We start from the raw sequence: 22546 nt of genomic DNA, 5'->3' as shown, positions 1-22546 counted from the left end.
AACTGCAGTGTTTAAAATCACTTTTTAAGAATGGGTAGGTAATTCAGATCTGAAGATCACACTGAGGAATGGCCTAGGGCATGTGTGAAAATTCACAAATGCTTCTCGAGAAGAGTCGATAGGCTCAGAGCTGTGCTTTAGGATGAACACTGGTTAGAGTTTCATTCTCAGTGCAGGTCCTCTGAGAGCTTCTATAAACTCCATCCCAACTTCCAGGGTGGACAAGTGAGGCAGGATCCCCACCTGCGCTCCCTGGCACAATTTATCTCTCTCTCAGAGTGACTGATTCAGGGTTGGTACAAGACCCAAGCTGTTCAGGTGAGTCAGTAACGGGAATTATCAGAATTACTTGGGGGAAAATGTTCATAGCAGCACTATTCACAATAGCCAAGACATGGAAACAACCTAAATGTCCATAGATAAATAAATGGAAAAAGAACATGTAGTGTATAAACACACATACAATGGAATAGTAGTCAGCCATTAAAAAGAATGAAATAACACCATATATAGCAACATGGAGGGACCTAGAGATCAACATACTAAGTCAGAAAGAGCAATACCATATGACAGTACTTATATGTGGAATCTAAAATATGACACAAATGAACTTATCCATGAAACAAAAACAGACTCACAGACATAAGAACAGAGTGTGATTTGCCAAGTGGGAGAGGGGCTGGGAAAGGGATGGATTGGGAGTTTGGAATTAGCAGGTGCAAACTATTCTATACAGAATGATAAACAATATGGTCCTACTGTATAGCACAAAGAACTATATTTGATAAACCATAATGAAAAAGATGAAAAGGATGTACATATATATATATACACATATATATGTATAACTGAACCACCTTGTTGTATAGTAGAAATGAACACAACATTGTAAATCAACTATACTTCAATAACATAAATTAAAAAAAAAAACAGGAATTACTTGAGGGGAAAGTGTTTCTTTTCACTGTTCTTTTTAAGCAGATAAGAGGTTAAGGCTAGGGTTATACTGAGCTATCCCTGTCATTATTACAAGGGAGCATTACTGTATGTAAAGTCCAGCAGAACCAGGCTAGAAACTCGCACTTTTATTAACAACATGTGAACACACTGAATTAACATCATGTAAGCACCTAGACATTAAAAAAATTCAGATAAATGAAACCTCCAAATCCTCTTTTTTTCAAAAACTAAGCTTCTTGGTACTTGTTTCTTAAAAATTAAGAGTCCTGAAAATACAGTTCTGCTCAGACATTGTATTTCCTTTGGGTGATTTGATTTAGAATGCTTCTATGTCCAAACTCCAAGGGAAGAGTTTGCTGTGACTGTGATGTCTGACCTGGGCAATGAAGGGAATTTGTAGTGCCGTTCAGGCCACATGTGTGTCCACTGTGGTCTATACTTGTGCTGTCCTATACGATAGTTACTAGCTAGCTGCATGTGAATATTTAATCTAAATTTAAAATTTGTCAATGAATATTCATCTCCTCAGCCACACCAGCTATATCGTATGTTCAACTTCAGGTGGCTACATTTGCTTAGTGGTTACTGAATTGCACAGTGCAGACACAGAACTTTTCCCAGTATTATAGAAAAATATTTTTAGCAGGACTAGTCTAAACTATTTTTTAAAAACCACATATGCACATCTGCCGCTGAAGTCATGTCCAACTTTTTGAGACCCCATGGACTGCAGCACACCAGGCTCCTCTGTCCTCCACCATCTCCAGATAGCAGGCTAATAAATTATTTCTGAGAATTTCTTTTGTGTTACCTACTTCAAAACAAATATAATAAAATTAATATAGAAAATTTCAATTAAATACACTGAAAGCTTAACTAAAAAATAATTAATATATCAATGTCTTCTCTTATCTACATTCTTCAGATGGTCTGGATCTTTGCTTTCACTCACTTCAATTCAGTTGCTCAGTTGTGTCCAATCCTTTGTGATGCCATGGACTGCAGCATGCCAGGCTTCCCTGCCCATCACAAACTCCTGGAGCTTACTGAAACTCACGTCTATTGAGTCAGTGATGCCATCCAACCATCTCACTAAGAATGTTTAGAATGTGTAAATATGAAACAGTAGTTTCGCAAGAAGTAAGGTGGTTCAAAAATATAAATTAAATGAATTGTCAATCAACATGGGTCTCACTATGAGGACTGTGAGCTTCTTAATGGCAAAAAATCCTTTGTTACTCATATTAATTTATTTATATACACCCAAAGGGCCAGCACAAAGTGTGGTTTGTCAGATAAGGAATGAAGATGTGACAAACACTCTTCAGGAACATTTTTTACCATCCAATTGGGAAGAACAAGATAAGAATGGGAGTATGAAATATGATACCTAATAACTGACATATGATTGTTAGTTTTTACAGCAAAAATTAAACTGAAAATGGAAGAGGTAAAGATAATGTCAGAATTTATAGCTTATGAAAAATATTTATCTTGTATATGGGTAGGTAGTAAAGAATGGAGGGAATCAGTATAAGTATTAAAATAATGATAAATGTTCAAAATCAAATGTTAATAATTTTATAAAATAAGAGATTGGTAAATTAAGGTCACTCAATGTAAAATCTAGCATGCCAGGGAAAAACTATTATTTTGTGCTACCTTAAATACTAATAAGAGTTTTGAGCAAACAGATAATGGTTTCCGGCAGATTTCTTTGCCATCAAGGAATACTTCTATTCCAAAGAAACTCAGTAGGTGGCTAAACTTACCAATATTTCATAATTTATTTTTTCATCTTTTAATTTATTTCATTAGATATGTCTAAAGATACATAAATTCATATATTTGTATGGAATATTTTCCCAGTACTTCAAGTTATATAACTGTGAATATTACAGATTAGGAGTCACTTTTCAATCATTCTCATGATTATACAACAGATGGCTAAATGCTTTTAAAGTCTTAATTATTATTTTTTGCCAATTTCTCATTCCAATCTTATCTAAAACATCCTGCATGTTTCTAAATGAGCATTTTATGGGGAGTGAAAAATATGTCATTAGACTTTGCTACAGTTAATTACAACAAATTTGAGATATAATTCTGCAAAAGCACCATCATTTATTTCTTATTTATATGTTCTTCATTAACATTTTCTTATCTTAATCTTCATGAAACATTATGATATGGTTCCTGTTTAAAATAGTATACAATATTAAGAATCAGTTGGTCCAAATTCGTCATTTATCCGAGAAATCTGAGCTACAAAATCATGATGTAATATATGTTCAAGGTCATACATTAGTGAGAGGGTTAAGATCACAACTCTAGACTGTTTTTGCCATTCCAATTATTTTACACTTATACTATGCTCAGTTCAGTCATGTCCAACTCTTTGTGACCCCTTGGACTGCAGCATGCCAGGCTTCTCTGTCTATCACCAACTTCCAGAGCTTGCTCAGACTCATGTCCATCAAGTTGGTGATGCCATCCAACCATCTCTGTTGTCCCCTTCTCCTCCTGCCTTCAATCTTTCCCAGCATCAGGGTCTTTTCAAATGAGTCAACTCTTCACATCAGACAGCTGAAGTACTGGAGTTTCAGCTTCAGCATCAGTCCTTCCAATGAATATTCAGGACTGATTTCCTTTCGGATGGACTGGTTGGATCTCCTTGCAGCCCAAGGGACTCTCAAGAGTCTCCTCCAACACCACAGGTCAAAAGCATCAATTCTTCGGCACTCAGCTTTCTTTATTATCCAACTCTCACATCCATACATGACTTCTGGAAAAACTATAGCTTTGACTAGATAGACCTTTGTCAGCAAAGTAATGTCTCTGCTTTTTAATATGCTGTCTAGATTGGTCATAACTTTCCTTCCAAGGAGTAAGCGTCTTTTAGTATCATGGCTGCAGTCACCATCTGCAGTGATTTTGGAGCCCCAAAATAATAAAGTCTGTCACTGTTTCCATTGTTTCTCCATCTATTTGCCATGAAGTGATGGGACCAGATATCATGATCTTAGTTTTCCAAATGTTGAGTTATAAGCCAACTTTTTCACTCTCCTCTTTTCCTTTCATTAAGAGGCTCTTTAGTATGCAGCTGCTACTAATAATTCCTATTACTAATGTCACACCATTATTCCCAATAACTCAAACAGGCAATACGTACAGAGACTCTGTTATATGTCAGGCACTGTGCTGGGCACCTTCACGAAATATGTTTTTGCTTATCATAATCCTGAAAGCCAAATATTTTCCATTCCTGACACTTTAAAAATTGAGGCTCAGAGAAGTCCTGTGACTTGCCTGTAGTCACACAGCTCTAGCTGGTAGTGCCATTCTAGAATTCTAAGCCAAATATTTCTAACTCCAAACCGTGAGATTATTTTCCAAGCTCTGTATTTCTAAGCTATATTAGCTTTTTCACACTAGTTCCCCCCACCCCTAGCAACCACACTAGTTTCTAATGGCAAATAATTTTAGATAGATGTTCAAAGTTCCCACTAAGCGGATTAATTATCAAACAATTTTCAATTGACACTTGGTCTTACCTCCAACTAGTTATCATACATACCACAAGCACAATCAATCTGTGAGACTAGTTTTCCATGTATTGAATTGTGAAACTTAAACTACTTGTCTTTTGTTTTAACATAACCATACATTTAACTTTTTAATAAAAAATTCTTAGGGACATTAATTTCTATTATGCTTTTCAGTGAAAAACCACATGTTATAAATTTGTACTCTTTTTATATTAAAAGATTCTTACTACTCTACACCATTTTATTCTTGGGTAAACACTATAGCACTTTATCCTGTGTAACAGATCACCTTGTACACCACTAAGGAAAAAAAATGCAAAAGTAAAAAAATATTGCTGGTTAAACTATAAAATATTATCTGTTAGATCCATTCAGATATGTTTGCTTAAAAAATGAGCAAACAAGTCAAATTATTATGCTGTACACTTCAAATTTTGAAGCATTACTAATATTGTGAACATTACTTTGCTAGCATGTGAGATGGGTGCAATTGTGCAGTAGTTTGAGCACTCTTTGGCATTGCCTTTCTTTGCGATTGGAATGAAAACTGACCTTTTCCAGTCCTGTAGCCACTGCTGAGTTTTCCAAATTTGTTGGCATATTGAGTGCAGCACTTTCACAGCATCATCTTTCAGGATTTGAAATAGCTCAACTGGAATTCCAGTACCTCCACTAGCTTTGTTTGTAGTGATGATTTCTAAGGCCCACTTGACTTTACATTCCAGGATGTCTGTCTCTAGTTGAGTGATCACACCATCGTGATTATCTTGGTCGTGAAGATCTTTTTTGTACAGTTCTTCTGTGTATTCTTGCCACCTCTTCTTAATATCTTCTGCTTCTGTTAGGTCCATACCATTTCTGTCCTTGATCAAGCCCATCTTTGCATGAAATGTTCCCTTGGTGTCTTTAATTTTCTTGAAGAGATCTCTAGTCTTTCCCATTCTGCTGTTTTCCTCTATTTCTTTGCATTGATCGCTGAGGAAGGCTTTCTTATCTCTTCTTGCTATTCTTTGGAACTCTGCATTCAGATGCTTATATCTTTCTTTTCTCCTTTGCTTTTCACTTCTCTTCTTTTCACAACTATTTGTAAGGCCTCTGCACACAGCCATTTTTCTTTTTTGCATTTCTTTTCCATGGGGAAGGTCTTGATCCCTGTCTCCTGTACAATGTCACAAACCTCCATCCACAGTTCATCAGGCACTCTATCTATCAGTTCTAGTCCCTTAAATCTATTTCTTACTTCTACTGTATAATCATAAGGGATTTGATTTCGGTCATACCTGAATGGTTTAGTGGTTTTCCCTACTTTCTTCAATTTGAGTCTGAATTTGGCAATAAGGAGTTCATGATCTGAGCCACAGTCAGCTCCTGGTCTTGTTTTTATTGACTGTATAGAGCTTCTCCATCTTTGGCCGCAAAGAATATAATCAATCTGATTTCGGTGTTGACCATCTGGTGATGTCCATGTGTAGAGTCTTCTCTTGTGTTGTTGCAATAGAGTGTCTGCTATGACCAGTGCGTTCTCTTGGCAAAACTCTATTACTTTACGCTAGTAAAGTAATGTTCAAAATTCTCTAAGCCAGGCTTTAGCAGTACATGAACCGTGAACTTCCAGATGTTCAAGCTGGTTTTAGAAAAGGCAGAGGAACCAGAGATCAAGTTGCCAACATCCGCTGGATCATAAAAAAGAAAGAGAGTTCCAGAAAAGCATCTATTTCTGCTTTATGGACTATGCCAAAGCCTTTCACTGTGTGGACCACAATAAACAGTGGAAAATTCTGAAAGAGATGGGAATACCAGACCACCTGACCTGCCTCTTGAGAAACCTGTATGCAAGTCAGGAAGCAACAGTTAGAACTGGACATGGAACAACAGACTGCTTCCAAATAGGAAAAGGAGTACGTCAAGGCTGTATATTGTCACCCTGCTTATTTAACTTTTATGCAGAGTATATCATGAGGAACGCTGGGCTGGAAGAAGCACAACCTGGAATCAAGATTGACAGAAGAAATATCAAAATAACCTCAGATATGCAGATGACACCACTCTTATGGCAGAAAGTAAAAAGGAACTAAAAAGCCTCTTGAAAGTGAAAGAGGAGAGTGAAAAAGTTGGCTTAAAGCTCAACGTTCAGAAAATGAAGATCATGACATCTCGTCCCATCACTTCATGGGAAATAGATGGGGAAACAGTGGAAACAGTGTCAGAGTTCATTTTTCTGGGCTCCAAAATCACTGCAGATGGTTACTGCAGCCATGAAATTAAAACACGCTTACTCCTTGAAAAGAAAGTTATGACCAACCTAGACAGCATATTCAAAAGCAGAGCCATTACTTTGCCGATTAAGGTCCATGTAGTCAAGGCTATGGTTTTTCCTGTGGTCATGTATGGATGTGAGATTTGGACTGTGAAGAAAGCTGAGTGCCGAAGAATTGATGCTTTTGAACTGCAGTGTTGGAGAAGACTCTTGAGAGTCCCTTGGACTGCAAGGAGATCCAACCAATCCATTCTGAAGGAGATCAACCCTGGGATTTCTTTGGAAGGTATGATGCTAAAGCTGAAACTCCAATACTTCGGCCACCTCATGTGAAGAGTTGACTCACTGGAAAAGACTCTTATGCTGGGAGGGTTTGAGGGCAGGAGGAGAAGGGGACGACAGAGGATGAGATGGCTGGATGGCATCACTGACTCGATGGACGTGAGTCTGAGTGAACTCCGGGAGTTGGTGATGGACAGGGAGGCCTGGCGTGCTGCGATTCATGGGGTCGCAAAGAGTCAGACACAGTTGAGCGACTAAACTGAACTCAACTGAACACTTCAAATTTACACAGTGCTGTGAGTTACATTTTAACAAAACTGGAAGAAAGAGTGCATATCAAAGAAATATAGTAGCTGCAAATTGCTAACTTTTCATAATCTAAAGGATCAAATCTATCAAAAAGGGTCCTTTTAAAATATAATATTGCTATGTAAAAAAATAAATCCTATTTTTAGAAAGAATTGATTTTTCTAATTTTTGGAGGGCCAAAAATTGGTTTGTCTTACCTTCTCAAACCTCTAGCATTTGATATGAAAAGAAAGGTAAGAAAAACACAGGGGGAAAAGTCCTTATTATTCTCAAGTCTTGCTCACAGAGTAGCTTATGCTCTGTTCCATTACAATATTTCATCAAATTCATTCTCAAAGTAGTAAAAACCAATGGAGTGTTTGATTCCTATTAAGGAGAAGAGAAAGATGACATATAGAAGAGGGTACAGAATAAAATACAATAGAATTAAACACTGGGCAAAGATTTTAGCATAAAGTACAACCTTCCTTTCAAAATGTGATTTAAAAATTATTTTAGTCTATTCTCTTTGTCAGTTTTTTCAGTACATGGATTTGTTAGTCATGACCACACTGAGAAGGGGAGTCAAACACTGATAACTTATAATCTTATAAAAAAATTATTATAATTAATTGGTAAAAAATATATTGTTTAAATATGAATCTGTCACCTTAAAAACTGCAAAGTTGTATTTTTAAAATTTTTTGAAAATGCTTTACTGATTTAAAAGTTATGGAGAATCTTTTATATACATTTGTAACAGATAAAAATAAACCAGATTACAAATCCTTTTTCTTTCTTTTTAAAGCAAACCATGTACCAAGTTTCTGGTTCAAATTTTGTAGGATAAGTTAAATTGTATTCTATTAACCAATATGAGTGTATTTCTGTAAGTATAGTTATGCTGGAATGAAGTTTTGTTTTTTTTTTTAATAGTGAATGGGTGGCTGCCTTTTGGTATCAACTACAACATGTCAAAAGCTTGGAAACCTTCACTGCCATCCTCACCACAAGAAGAAAGCTGAGCAGATTAAAACCAAAGCAATTTTCTTAGATTCATCAGAGAACTTGGTCTCAGAGCAAACTGTCATTTCAAAATCAGGAGAGACTGAAAAATAACAAAAATCATAGCTGAGATCAGTTAATGGAGAAGAGAAGCTACCAGAGCCAGGAACTGGTAGGAACACCCAGATGTTAATTTTGATGAGTTACTGGAGGGTGAGTGTGGACTAGCTTGAGAGTTAAAAATCCCAGGGGCCCAGTCTCAGCAGGGAAGAGTACATATTCAGAGGTTTTATTTACAAGAACCCAACCATGTTCTCTAAGTGAAGATAGTGAAGAATCCCCTCTTGTCTATGTGATTATAGGGAACAGAGGTGAAGGGGGAAAGAAAAGCAGCCATTTTGAAATATGTCCAGTAAAAAAGTACAGATATAAAATATACCCAGAGTATTCTACATAACAAAACCTGCCCTCCAAGGGAAACTATTTACTAGAACTTTATTTGACCTCGCTGCTGCTGCTGCTAAGTCGCTTCAGTTGTGTCCGACTCTGTGTGACCCCATAGACGGCAGCCCACCAGGCTCCCCCATCCCCGGGATTCTCCAGGCAAGAACATTGGAATGGGTTGCCATTTCCTGCTCCAATGCATGAAAGTGAAAAGTGAAAGTGAAGTTGCTCAGTTGTGTCTGACTCTTTGTGATCTCATGATCTGCAGCCGCCAGGCTCCTCCATCCATGGGATTTTCTAGGCAAGAGTACTGGAGTGGGTTGCCATTGCCTTCTCCATATTTGACCTTCAGTTCAGTTCAGTTCAGTTGCTCAGTCATGTCTGACTCTTTGCGACCCCATGAATCACAGCACGCCAGGCCTCCCTGTCCATCACCAACTCCCAGAGTTCACTCAGACTCACGTCCATCGAGTCAGTGATGCCATCCAGCCATCTCATCCTCTGTCATCCCCTTCTCCTCCTGCCCCCAATCCCTCCCAGCATCAGAGTCTTTTCCAATGAGTCAACTCTTCACATGAGGTGGCCAAAGTACTGGAGCTTCAGCTTTAGCATCATTCCTTCCAAAGAAATCCCAGGGTTGATCTCCTTCAGAATGGATTGGTTGGATCTCCTTGCAGTCCAAGGGACTCTCAAGAGTTTTCTCCAACACCACAGTTCAAAAGCATCAATTCTTCGGCGCTCAGCCTTCTTCACAGTCCAACTCTCACATCCATACATGACCACTGGAAAAACCATAGCCTTGACTAGACGGACCTTAGTCGGCAAAGAAATGTCTCTGCTTTTGAATATACTATCTAGGTTGGTCATAACTTTTCTTCCAAGGAGTAAGCGTCTTTTGATTTCATGGCTGCAGTCACCATCTGCAGTGATTTTGGAGCCCCAGAAAAGAGAAAGGCAATTAGGCAACTCTAGCCTCTTCTAGCTTTCCTATCTCACTTACATGGAAGACTTTTTAAAAAGCTAAGAAACAGCTCTAGAGTTCAAAGACCACAAACTCAGGGACCACTAAAAAACTGAGATTTAATTATAAAATTACAGAACACTGTCCTTCCCCAATGCCTTGGTTGTGATTGTGTGTAATTGCTCCGTCATGTCCAACTCTTTGTGACCCCATGAACTGTAGCCTGCTAAGCTCCTCTGTCCATGGGATTCTCCTGGCAAGAATACTGTAGTACGTTGTCATTTCCTCCTCCACGGGATATTCTCAACCCAGGAATCGAACCAGCGTCTCCTATGTCTCCTACAATGGCAGACGGATGCTTTACCCTTGAGCCATCTGGGTAGCCTCCAATGTCTATCGTCACATTAACAGGGTTCCAGTATAACAACAGTGGACTGCCAATGAGAGAGCACCAAGACACATTCTATTTATGAAAGAGTTCTTAGGGAAACCCCAAAATGGAGAAAGAAAAAAAAACAAAAACAACAAACAAACTGCCACCAAGGAAACTAGAAGAAACCCAAGCCATGGCACCTACATCCACTGCAAACATTAAATGTAGCCATATTAACATAAAATCTCACACAGAAAGCCTAACTAGTCAATTTCTAATATATCATGTCCAGCTTTCAACAAAAAGTTGGAAAACATGCTAAAAATGAAGAGAAAACAGTCTGAAGAGATAAGGCAAGCATCACACCAGCCTCAGTTATGACAAAGATTTTGGAATTATCAAACAGAGAACTTAAAATATCTGTGAGTAATATGTTAAGGGCTCTAATAGAAAAGGTTGACAATCCATAAGAATATATTAGTAACTGTAAGCAGAGAGGTAGAAACACTAAGAAAGTACCAAAAGGAAATAAATGCCTGAGATCAAAAGTATAGAATGAAGAATGCCTTTTAATAAGGCTCAACAAGAAACTGGACACAACTGAGAAAAGAATCAACGACCTTAAAGACATGTCAATAGAAACTTCTGAAGTCGATGGGCAAAAAAAAAAAAAAAAAAAAAGAATGAACAAAATACTTGCCAGTCTGGGACAATTGCAAAAGACATAACACATGCATAATGGGGAACCGATAACATTAAAGAAAAAAGCAGAAGACTGTTTGAGCAATAGCTGGAATACACAGACAAGCTCTCAAGCTAGGAGTCTCAGGGAACATGAAACAGTATAAATACCAAACATCAGACTCCTGGGCACATCATATTCAAACAGTAGAAAACCAAAAACAAAGAATATCTTCCATTAAACCAGAGGATGTTAGAAAGCATCTTGCCTCTGGATCAACAACAATAAGAACTGAATCAAATTTCTGGTCAGAAACCATGCAAGCAAGAAGAGAGTGAAGCATTTACAGTATTGCAAGGAAAAAATAATCAGCAACCAAGAATTCTGCATTCAGTGCAATTATCTGTTAAATATAAAGGAGAAATAAAAACTTTCTTAGACAAACAAGAATTAAGGAAATTTGTTAGCAGTAGAGCTGACTTGCAAGAAAGATTAAAAGTACTTTAGCAAGAAAGAAAAGGATATAAGTCAGAAACACAAAGCTATATAAAGGAAAAAATAAATGAAGATAAAACAAAATGTTTCTTTTTCTCATTTAAAAAAATTCTTTTAAATTGGAGGATAATTGCTTTCATATTGTCTTGGTTCCTGCCATACATCAACATGAATCAGACATAGGTATATATATGTTTGGGCTTCTCTGGTGGCTCCGAAGGTAAAGAATTTGCCTTCAATGCAGGAAACCTGTGCTCCATCCCTGGGAAGGGAAGATTCCCCGGAAAAGGAAATGGCTACCCACTCCAGTATTCTTGCCTGGAGAATTCCATGGACAGAGGAGCCTGGTGGGTACAGTCTATGGGGTCACAAAGATCTGGACACGACTGAGTGACTAACAGTAACTAGACATATATTCCTTCCCTTTTGAACCTGCCTCTAGTCTTCTTATTTTTAATTGATCTGACTATTCAAAATAATAATACCAACAATGTATTCAGTGACCTGTGAAAGTGAAATTAATGACAGCAAAATTATAGAAGATGGGAGAGAGGAATTGGGAATACTCTGTTTTAAGGTACCTATAGCCACAGAACAAGTATAGTGTTATTTGAAAATCGCTATAGATTTGCTACAAATGTGTACTTCAAACTCTAAGGAAACCATCAAAGAAAAAATTTAAAAGAGGTACAATTGATATGCTAAGACAGTAGAGAACATGGAATCATATACCATGCTCAGTTAAAACCAGAGAATAAAGAGGGGAAGATTTAAAAAAAATGATTAACTATAATGATTAGAATACAGTTATAAACAGGGCAGGTATTGATCCAATAATATCTATAAGCACTTTAAATGGGACTGATCTAACATACTAATTAAAGGAGACTTTCAGAGTGGATTAAGGGAAAAAAAAAGACCCTACTATACACTGTATATTGGAGAAGAAAATGGCAAACCACTCCAGTACTTCTGCCTAGAAAATCCCCATGGATAGCGGAGCCTGGCGGGCTACAGTCCATAGTGTCACAAGAGTTGGACAGGTCTTAGTGACTAAACCACCAGCATATACTATCAGAAAACCATTTTAAAAAGTGAGACACAGAGAGATTAATAGTAAACGGATGAGAAAGATTATACCACACTAAAACTAGGAAATAAAACCACAATGAAAAACCATTATATACCTATCCAGTTCAGTCGCTCATTGTGTCCGACTGTGACCACATGAATTTCAGCACACCAGACCTCCCTGTCCATCACCAGCTCCCCAAGTTCATTCAAACTCATGTCCATCGAGTCAGTGACGCCATCCAGGCATCTCATCCTCTGTTGTCCCCTTCTCCTCCTGCCCCCAATCCCTCCCAGCATCAGAGTCTTTTCCAATGAGTCAACTCTTCACATGAGGTGGCCAGTGTATTGGAGTTTTAGCTTTAACATCAGTCCTTACAACGAACACCCAGGACTGATCTCCTTTAGAATGGACTGGTTGGATCTCCTTGCAGTTCAAGGGACTCTCAAGAGTCTTCTCTAACATCACAGTTCAAAAGCATCAATTCTTTGGTGCTCAGCTTTCTTCACAGTCCAACTCTCACATCCATACACGACTCCTGGAAAAACCTTGACTACATGGACCTTTGTTGGCAAAGTAATGTTTCTGCTTTTCAATATGCTATCTAGGTTGGTCATAACTTTCCTTTCAAGGACTAAGCGTCTTTTAATTTCATGACTGCAATCACCATCTGCAGTGATTTTGGAGCCCCCCAAAATGAACTCTGACACTGTTTCCACTGTTTCCCTATCTATTTCCCATGAAGTGACGGGACCAGATGCCATGATCTTCGTTTTCTGAACGTTGAGCTTTAAGCCAACTTTTTCACTCTCTTCTTTCACTTTCATCAAGAGGCTTTTTAGTTCCTCTTTACTTTCTGCCATAAGAGTGGTGTCATCTGCATATCTAAGGTTATTGATACTTCTCCTGGCAATCTTGGTTCCAGCTTGTGCTTCCTCCAGCCCAGCATTTCTCATGATGTACTCTGCATAGAAGTTAAATAAACAGGGTGACAATATACAGCCTTGATGTACTCCTTTTCCTATTTGGAAGCAGTCTGTTGTTCCATGTCCAGTTCTAACTGTTGCTTCCTGACCTGCATACAGGTTTCTGAACAGGCCAGTCAGGTGGTCTGGTATTCCCATCTCTTGAAGAATTTTCCACAGTTTATTGTGATCTGCCTAGTCAAAGGCTTTGGCATAGTCAATAAAGCAGAAATACATATTTTTCTGGAACTCTCTTGCTTTTTCCATGATCCAGCGGATGTTGGCAATATATACCTATTAGAATGGTTAAAATTCAAAACACTAAATTGAAAATACCAAGTGCTGGCAAACTCTGATCCACTACTGGTAGATCTGATCCATTGCTGGTCAGAATTCAAAACAGTACAGCCCCTTCAGAATACAATTTGACAGTGTCTTACAAAACTACACATAGTCTTACTATAAAATCCACCTATTGCATGCTTAGGCTTTCATTTAACTAGCTGAAAATATACATCCACAGAAAAACCTACGTGTGAATGTTTAGGGCCACCTGATTCATAATTGCTAAAACTTGGAAGGAACCAGAACACCTTTCAACAGGTAAATGGTTAAACAAGATGTGGCTCCTCCCATGTAATGCATTATTATTCAGTACTAAAAAGGGCTTTCAAGCCACAAAACATGGAGGGATCATAAATACACATTGCCAAGTGAAAGAAGTTTGTCTGAAATGGCTACAGACTCTATGATTTCAAATATATGACATTCTACAGGTTGCAAATCCATAGAGACAGTGAAAATATAAGTGGTTATCGGGGGTTGGAGGATGGAGAGGTAAATATGTGGAGAGCAGAGGACTTTTAGGGTAGTGAAACTAGTTTGCATTATATTGTAATAGTGGATACATGGCATGACATTTTGCATTTGTCAAAATAACCACCAGGGAAGCACAGAGCAAACCTTAATATAAATTATGGGGAACATTAACAATAATGTACTGATAGGCATTCATTAATTGCACCAAAAATACCACAGTTCGCAAGATGTTAACAAGAGAGGAGACAATGGGACAGTGGAGAAAGTAATATGGGAATCGTCTGTACTATGGATCAATTTTTCTGTAAATCTAAAACTGTTCCAAAAATTAAAAGTGTATTGATTTTAAAATGAAGTCAATGGCAGAAATTAAAACTCTTTGTGACCCTAATGAGTACAGAGCATCAGTAAGAGCTCTTCCTATGGTGAAGGAAAGAAACAAGTCCACTGCTATTTTTGTACACCATACTAGGCTCCCAAATGCCAGATAATGTGCAAAGTTAACGAAAACCTTTATTCCCATCTTGACATTTAGCATTGCAAGAGGCAGAGAGCTTACAGTGAATACTTTTCTCTCTTTCTCCTCAGTTTTCTCATTTTATCAATAAGGTGGCAGAATACAAGTCTTTAAAAAGACTTTACACAACAATAAGCAATTCAGTTTTCACTGATGAAAATAAATGAAATTCAGTCTTTTATCAACTAGAAACAGTAGTAAAGAACGTTCCATCCATCTAAGCATTTCCTTAATCTTAGGTATGATTCTAAGTGCACGACATGTATTACTTAATTGAATCCTCAAAATAACTGTATGAACCAACAGCAATAATTATACCTATCTTACGGGTGACAGAAAGATGACCTAAAGAGATTAAAAATTTCCCAAGATTGAGAATCTGTATTTCAATCCAGTAGTATTCTTGCCTGGAGAATCCCAGAGATGGGGGAGCCCGGTGGGCTGCCGTCTATGGGGTCGCACAGAGTCGGACACGACTGAAGTGACTTAGCAGCAGTGGATTCAAAGCCTGTGTTACTGTGCCACGTGCACGTGTGCTAAGTCACTTCAGTTGTGTCCGACTGCCAGGCTCCTCTGTCCATGGGGTTCTCCAGGCAAGAATACTGGAGTGGGTTGTCATGCCCTCCTCCAGGGGATTTCCCTGACCCAGAGATCAAACCCATGTCTCTTAAGTCTAAGGTATTGGCAGATGGGTTCTTTACCACTAGCGCCACCTGGGAAGCCCCAGTGCTTCTCAATTCTGGAGAAACTGTTATAAGACTGATCAGAAAGAGAATATTTCAATCACTGTAAGCAAGAGCCACTACAATAGAACTAAGCTAGAGTACTAAAATATATAAAAATACCCAGTCTTAGTCAATCTAGAATAAGATTCTGAGTGAATATCTGTATGAACATAAGTGCTATCTTAGTGAAATCTGTGCAGAAATGTGTGTGCATGTCCATGGGTGCACATGCACGTGTGTTTGTGTATTATGAGAAAAACATAGAACTAGAAAAAGGAAGAGAGAAAAACAGAGCAAGAGAGATTTTAAAACATTGTTTAAAAATCTCCTTGCACTAATTCTGGATTACAATAACTTGAAAAGGTCACCAAGGTACCACTACATAACTTCTAACTGCTATACTGAGGGAGATTTATAAAGTTATATGTCTCATCTCTGCCTTCTTTCCAATTACTCAGTGTGGAAAATGACACTGGCCTTCCAAAACCTTAACTTATGTTTGGACCCCTTCCATCTTTGAGTCTTATTCTACTGTTGCTGACCATTAAAAGAATATTTCAGTGGGGCTGGAACAGCCTTACTAGCCCAAGCCAAGCTTTAGCTTTATATGGCTTGTGCTCTTTAAGAGGTTTAATCTAGCCAGCCAGCTCACTTTGTTCAGAAGTATTAAATGGAAAGACTGTAACATTCAAAGTGAGGCAAAGTTCACTGGGTCAGACCCCAATAATATAATGGAGCATAAAACCTCTAGAATTTTTTATCATAATATTTTATGAAACATATGCACACAGTCATTGGAAAAGAATCCAGTTCAAATGGTTTTGAAGGTCAGTTCAAAGTCACTGCATATGTAGTATCTCTGTGGGAAATATGTTCTATTTTAGAAGTAGCTGGACCCAGAAGCTTCCTTTCCCTATTTTACAGTTTGTTATCAGTCCAGCAGTGTATTATACTGGCAAAAACAAAACAAAACAAAACAAAACAACAAAAAAACCCACCTACTACCATATGATATAATTTGCAGCCAAAAAAACCTAAAGTTCAGCAAAATAATACAAATTTCAGAATCAACTAATTCTTATGTTAAACACAGGCCATCAGAGGGTAATTCTAAGAGGGAACACTTATTTAAGTGTGGGCAATAAACATAAAAATTAAAAACAATTATTTTATTCTCAACTTCATTTGAAAGCCTTTGACATTCATTGTTAGGAAAAGAGTTAAAGACTCTCAATTCCTGTATTTCAAAGAAAACTGAAATAGGAACTGAGTAGAGCTAACATTCACAGAATTCTGAGGTTTCCAAAAAACCCAAAAGGTAAGAGCAACTGTGCTTCTCCTTAGGGGAAGGAAGTAAAGGTCCACTTTGCATGACAAAGGTCAGATTTCTGCAGGCAAATGAGACTTCTGTAGTTGACTGTTCCTAGGCTCCCCCTGTCTGGCTGAGTCCTAAGAGGTCAGGAGAGGTTCTGAATTTAGCTCACTGCTTTGGGAACACCCCTGGGGCCACTTGATTCATTTTAAGGTCATTAAGACTTTCCTTACTCCGGTTCCAGCTTTAGTTCCTTAAAATCTTCCTAGTGTATACTAGCAATTCAGCACCAATGTAGGTTAAAAAGAAAATGAAAGCATTTAGTATTATATGCAGATCAAAAAGACAGAATCCTCTTACCAACTTCTTTTAAATCAAGTAGACCTCAGAGAGTGATAACCAGGCATCCACAGAAAAGTGAGACTATTACAGCTGTCCTGGTATTTATACTATATGATCAATGACACTTCTCCAGATTTCATTTAATATGATGTAGCTTTATGTGAAAATTATCCCAAACAGTTTCCTCAATCACCACATATGTTTAATTATGATATTTTATTGCTTACTTTTTTGTAATAACTGTTGAGTCATTGAAATACAACAAATGCTGAAGTAAAAACTGTTATTTTACAGTACTTCAGTGCTTTTCTATTTAGTGGAAATATACATCTAAACTTTCTCACAGTGAACTGGAAATATACCAAATAGATTATACTTACAAAAGTTGGAAGACTTCCGCCTATTTGTAATTAATGAATGGTATCTCTAAGTATTTTAGAGAATCTGTAGAAAACATCTGTATTTAATTATATTATACTTTTCTCAGACAATGGGAATTGAACTAAGGAATATTTTGAAACTCCTGTAGAGATGTAAATGTATTAATGGCTTTTCAAGAACTTTATTGATATAATGTTGGAAATGTTTGGTTTTGTAGGTCAGCAGCCTTGACACTTTGTAAATAACAGATATTCCATATAAAGGGAAGAAACTTAAAATACTGGGAAAATACAGAAAATACATCACTAGAAAAGATGGGGGCTGTAACTTCCCACTATTATTAGATATCACATAAAGAGATACAGAAGATGAGTGGAATAACATTTTGTAACATATAAGCAGGATTTCTCTTTGAATTTTGTTGTGGGTTGAGAAATTCTACAAGAATAAATTCCTACTCCATCTTCAGAAGAAAAATACTAAATTGTTCTCATGGGAACAGTGGGACACAAGGAATGGGTTTTTAGTACTCGTCTTTAGGTATTGACAAAGATCAAATGTGCTTTCTGGATACTTACTGGCTCCAAATGCCACTACTTTTCAAAGTCAGTGTCAGTTCTGCAGTCAGTTTTCAATCTCCCAGTGGTAAGAATAAATTCAAAGGCTATGTGCACAGCGGGGTAGACGTCTTTCCCTCTGAATGTAACTGTATCACTCATCAGTAACCTCCTGCCATAAGGGGACTTGTGTTTTCTTTCCCTTTAGTGACTCCTCAGGCTCTTGAATGCCAGTCACTGCCCTGAGACCTGGGGCAATATTCACATAATCTCTGTCAATAGTTCCTACACATGCCATTGGTGCAACTAAATGTCAAGGCTGCAGATCAAAGTCCCCACATTCTAAAACCCATGTCCTTTATGGATCAATTTTCATAAACTATATGCCATGTTTTAGAAATATGTGGAGGCTCACTATTTGCTTTATTCCTTTTATCCCAGAGAAGTTTATTTATATGAAAAGTGATCTGATTGGTAGATAAGAGTGTGAAATTCTCATGCATTACATAAAACATTCTTTCCTTTGTATTTCCTTTTATTGAAGTATTTTACTCTATCTAGTATCTTAAAGTAGAAAGACAAAATCCTTTGGTCCATTAAAATAAAAAGGCATGAAATGCTTTGCAATACTTGGCCATCTTTCCCCAGTGCCTGGTACAATATGGGCTAGATGATAGAGCAAATTCTTACTAATGATTGATTTTATTTTTAAATATTCATTATGCTGGAAGTAAATTATATGACAGAAAACAACTTCAACATGTGTTTTTACAATCTATTTTCACTTCAATTATTCAAAATTGCTTGGGAAAATGAATATAATTATTGAAAACCATTTTTGTTCTATGTATTTTATATACAAATTACACCGACCTATACTTATTCAAGTAGATCTGAGTAAAATACAATGAACCAAACTATCTGCTTTGAATATCTTTCACATGAATTTTGGTTACATTTTTTAATTTAAAACTTTCTCTAAAGAACTATATTTAGAAAATATCAAAAGCTATACGACATCATGTATACAAATGCTATTTATGCTTATGCCTAGCTAAAGTTTAAATACATTATAGAGGAACAGAGCATATAACATATTAGATATGCACATGTCAGAGGGCGAAAAAGGAATATGGGAAAACAAATACAGGCCCTAAAGCCATAGAGTTGTTGACTACATTCCAAATTTATTCCAGACTCATCATCCCAGTTTCCCTAAGCAAATTTTAATACAATCACATGAGATTATTAGCTACAAAGCTTCACGATGACTTTTCCTATAATCTGTGAGACGTTCGGCAAGACACTTACTCAGAAGGTAAGCCTTGGCCTTGTCTGTTTTAGTAAACAATTACAGTTTAAGGTTTTTAAAAGTGTGAAGCAAAATAAGAATATTATTTCCATTTTTCTGGTAAATGAGTAAGGCTCAATATAAATCCAGATAATGGAGGAAACTACAGAGGTCCTCATTAATGGAGAAGATTTAAATTTTCTGAGAAATCAAGCTTCTATTTTATTTGATTCTCCTCTTCACTGCTAATAAGAAAATAATTTGTCTAAAATCTAAATGTGATTAATCAAACAGTTACTTTGATTATATATCAAAGGAATTGATATATTAACAGAAATAGGAGTGTGTGTGTATGCGTGCGTACATATTTGCTTCTGCTGAGGGCAGAGGTCGGAGAGTCTAATAGCTATGATTACAAATCCTTTGACATTCCTCTAGACATATGGCAAAATAAAACTACAGGAATGCAATGGAACAGCAAGTGAAGTCTTCTTGTGAAACTGACTTACCAGTTTTTCGAAGGGGGAAATCATCCTTTGCATCTTGTGCTCCGGGTAATGTGTATTTGTAGGATGGAGGTGTTCCACTCAGGGGTGGAGAGCTTTGATCCAATGACGTGTGGTGGGCAGCCCTAAAAAGAAAAAGAGGGCTCACCATTTGTCCTGGAGGTTTTACTGCACACTAGTCAGCAATAATCAGTTGCATGTGCTGCAACATGTATCTCAGCTGTGTTTATGCTCTTCCTTTTTAGTGTGTACCAACCACAGCCTCATGTAACCAAGTTCATTTTAGAAGTATGTTATAGAATGATGGAGGATGCCCAAGAATGCCCACTGTGTATTTGGTCATGGGGCCACATAGAAAAGTTTTCTTCATTAAAAGACAGAATTTCCAAAGAGCTTGAGTTTTGGTATCTGAGATTACTATGTGTGTTTTCTTAAGAGCCATATTAATGGAAAAGTCATCATCTGAATCCTTTTTGGTCAACTATGCAGAACAACCAAGGTAAAAGTAAACATAGAGAAGGACTTCAGTTTTTAGAAATTGCTAGGTAGTCCATGAAAGTACAGGGAGAGAGAGTACTATGCCAAGAGACCCAGGTTTCCTGACTTCAACAGCAGTTTCAAGGAAAAGACTGAAGACACATTCTTCTTTGTATGAAACTGAACTCTCAAAATTTGTTATCTTTCCCTGCATTAACACAAGTGAAAGAGATACAGCTGTGTCAGTGGAGAATAGTTCAGGACTGAACATAGACTACCTAGCCAATATAAACATTTATAATCATTATATATGAAGAAAACATTAGATAGGACATAGTATCAACACCATGATGATACTAGTATTATTTCTTTGAATCAACAATCTCAAGATAACTAGTGTGAGGATATTTCATCTGATCACGATTGGCAAAAAAAAGTATTAAGTTCAGATTTCATAAATTAATGACTTATGGCTAGCTATCCAGGAGTTGGATCCTACTGTTCAGTACAAAAAAAAAAAAAAGATTGCTAAGTAACATTGGAGAGCCATGTCGAATATACCCAAGGGAACAGCTAAAGAATTTTCAGCTGACAAGTTGTTTGCATGTAGCTGCTTCCCACTTTTAAAAAAAGGAATTATCTTTTCTTAAAAGAGGCTTTAACTTAGAAGGGATATGAATTAGTTATAAATTATATATGTAATTTTAGGTAATAAAACAAAATTTCTTTTTCAATATTTTTGATGTTGATTGAACATGTGGAAATTTTCTTCAGGGATTGGTTTTTCAAGTCAATTGACATGCATGATAAAAATTATGTAAATTATTAAAAATTATTTATATAGCATTCTGGAATCTGCCTTATTTACCTTTTTGTTTTTGGATGCAGAAATGGGAAGATACTTATAGGACAGAATTAGAAAAACAATAACTCTTTAAACAGAACTCCTGGCATACTTGAAATGTCAAGATAACAGAATATCAAATAATTCCAATAATCAAGCATTTACTCCCTTATCCTTATGATGTGAGTAATTAAAAATATGTAAGTATAAAATCCTAAACATATTTTATAAATATGAGAGGTGAAAGCGAAGTCACTCGGTTGTGTCTGACTCTTTATGACCCCATGGATTGTAGGCTACCAGGCTTCTTCATCCATGGGATTTTCCAGGCAAGAGTACTAGAGTGGGCTGCCACATCCTTCTCCAGGGGATTTTCCCAACCCAGGGATTGAACCCTGGTCTCCTGCATTGTAGGCAGATGCTTTTACCATCTGAGCCATCAGGGAAGAGATATGAGAGAGATGAAAGTATAATCTATTAGTCTATATTGAAATATGCTTTGCCTATCAGTTTTTCTCCTGATTTTTAAAAATACCACTTCCCTCATACTTTACAGAAAAAACTGTGTGTTGCACAGTATCTCTTCACTGGACTTGGAGAAACAAGGTTGCATAAAAAAACCATAATACCACAGTGTATTATGTAACAATTTATATGTTAAAAACCAATATACTCTCATTTTTCAGGGTGGGCAGGGCTAAACTGGTCACTAAAACTTAGATGTATCAGTCAGCTACTTTTCTTGTCTTCCCTTCTCTTCCTTCCTTTGTCTTCCTTTTCATTTTTTTAATTATGTCAAAAATCTTCTGGACTTTAAAAAAATAACTCAGATATCCATCTTATATAAAGCCAAGTAAAATAAAATCTCAACTAGCCAAATCTTCAGAAATTATTGTAAAGATAACAGATGTACCATCTGAGAATAGAAAAATGCAAAATATGAATTAATTTCTATGCCCCACCTTACATTTATCAGTTATTCATCTGGCAAAGAACATGCATAATACTTTCTAGCCCTCAAGGTGGTACTTGCTAACACTTATTTAAGAGCTAATCTCTGTTACACATTTTAGCACATTATTTTACAGGACCTTTCCAGAAATCCTCTTTTTTACAGAGAAATATTCCAAGCATTAGAGAATTCAAGGAACTTGCCCTCGGCCATATAGCTCAGAACTTGGCAGGCCAGGGATCTGTGCCCAGGTCAGCTGAATTGAGAACCTGTGATCTTTACCCCTGGGGATGAAGAAAGCCAAACGTTGAACATACGTGTACCAGAGCTTGGGATGGCGGCTCACGGAATGATTTTTTCCATTAGTTGGAGTGTCTTTTGTTGCTGATTTACTCAACAGGAATTCTTGAAGCTTCTGCTTTACTTCTGTACTTGCCACTGCCCCTGAAACACACACACACACAGAAACAGATGGTGATTTGGGGTTCTGT

At 37.1% G+C, this 22546-nt stretch overlaps 1 protein-coding gene across 1 annotated transcript in view; it reads right to left on the bottom strand.

Moving 5' to 3' along the window:
• Positions 1 to 22546, bottom strand: part of HDAC9 (histone deacetylase 9) — a 584217-nt gene that overhangs the window by 442897 nt on the left and 118774 nt on the right. The window contains exons 5-6 of the mRNA XM_052639177.1: positions 22373 to 22499; positions 19786 to 19907 (exon numbers count right to left, since the gene is read on the bottom strand). Coding sequence (XP_052495137.1) covers positions 19786 to 19907; positions 22373 to 22499 — 249 coding nt within the window. The remainder of the gene's footprint in view (positions 1 to 19785; positions 19908 to 22372; positions 22500 to 22546) is intronic.

The sequence above is a fragment of the Budorcas taxicolor genome, chromosome 4 (genome assembly GCF_023091745.1).
Source record: "Budorcas taxicolor isolate Tak-1 chromosome 4, Takin1.1, whole genome shotgun sequence".
Classification (NCBI taxonomy): Eukaryota; Metazoa; Chordata; class Mammalia; order Artiodactyla; family Bovidae; genus Budorcas; species Budorcas taxicolor.
This window is presented reverse-complemented; position numbering and strand designations above follow the sequence as displayed.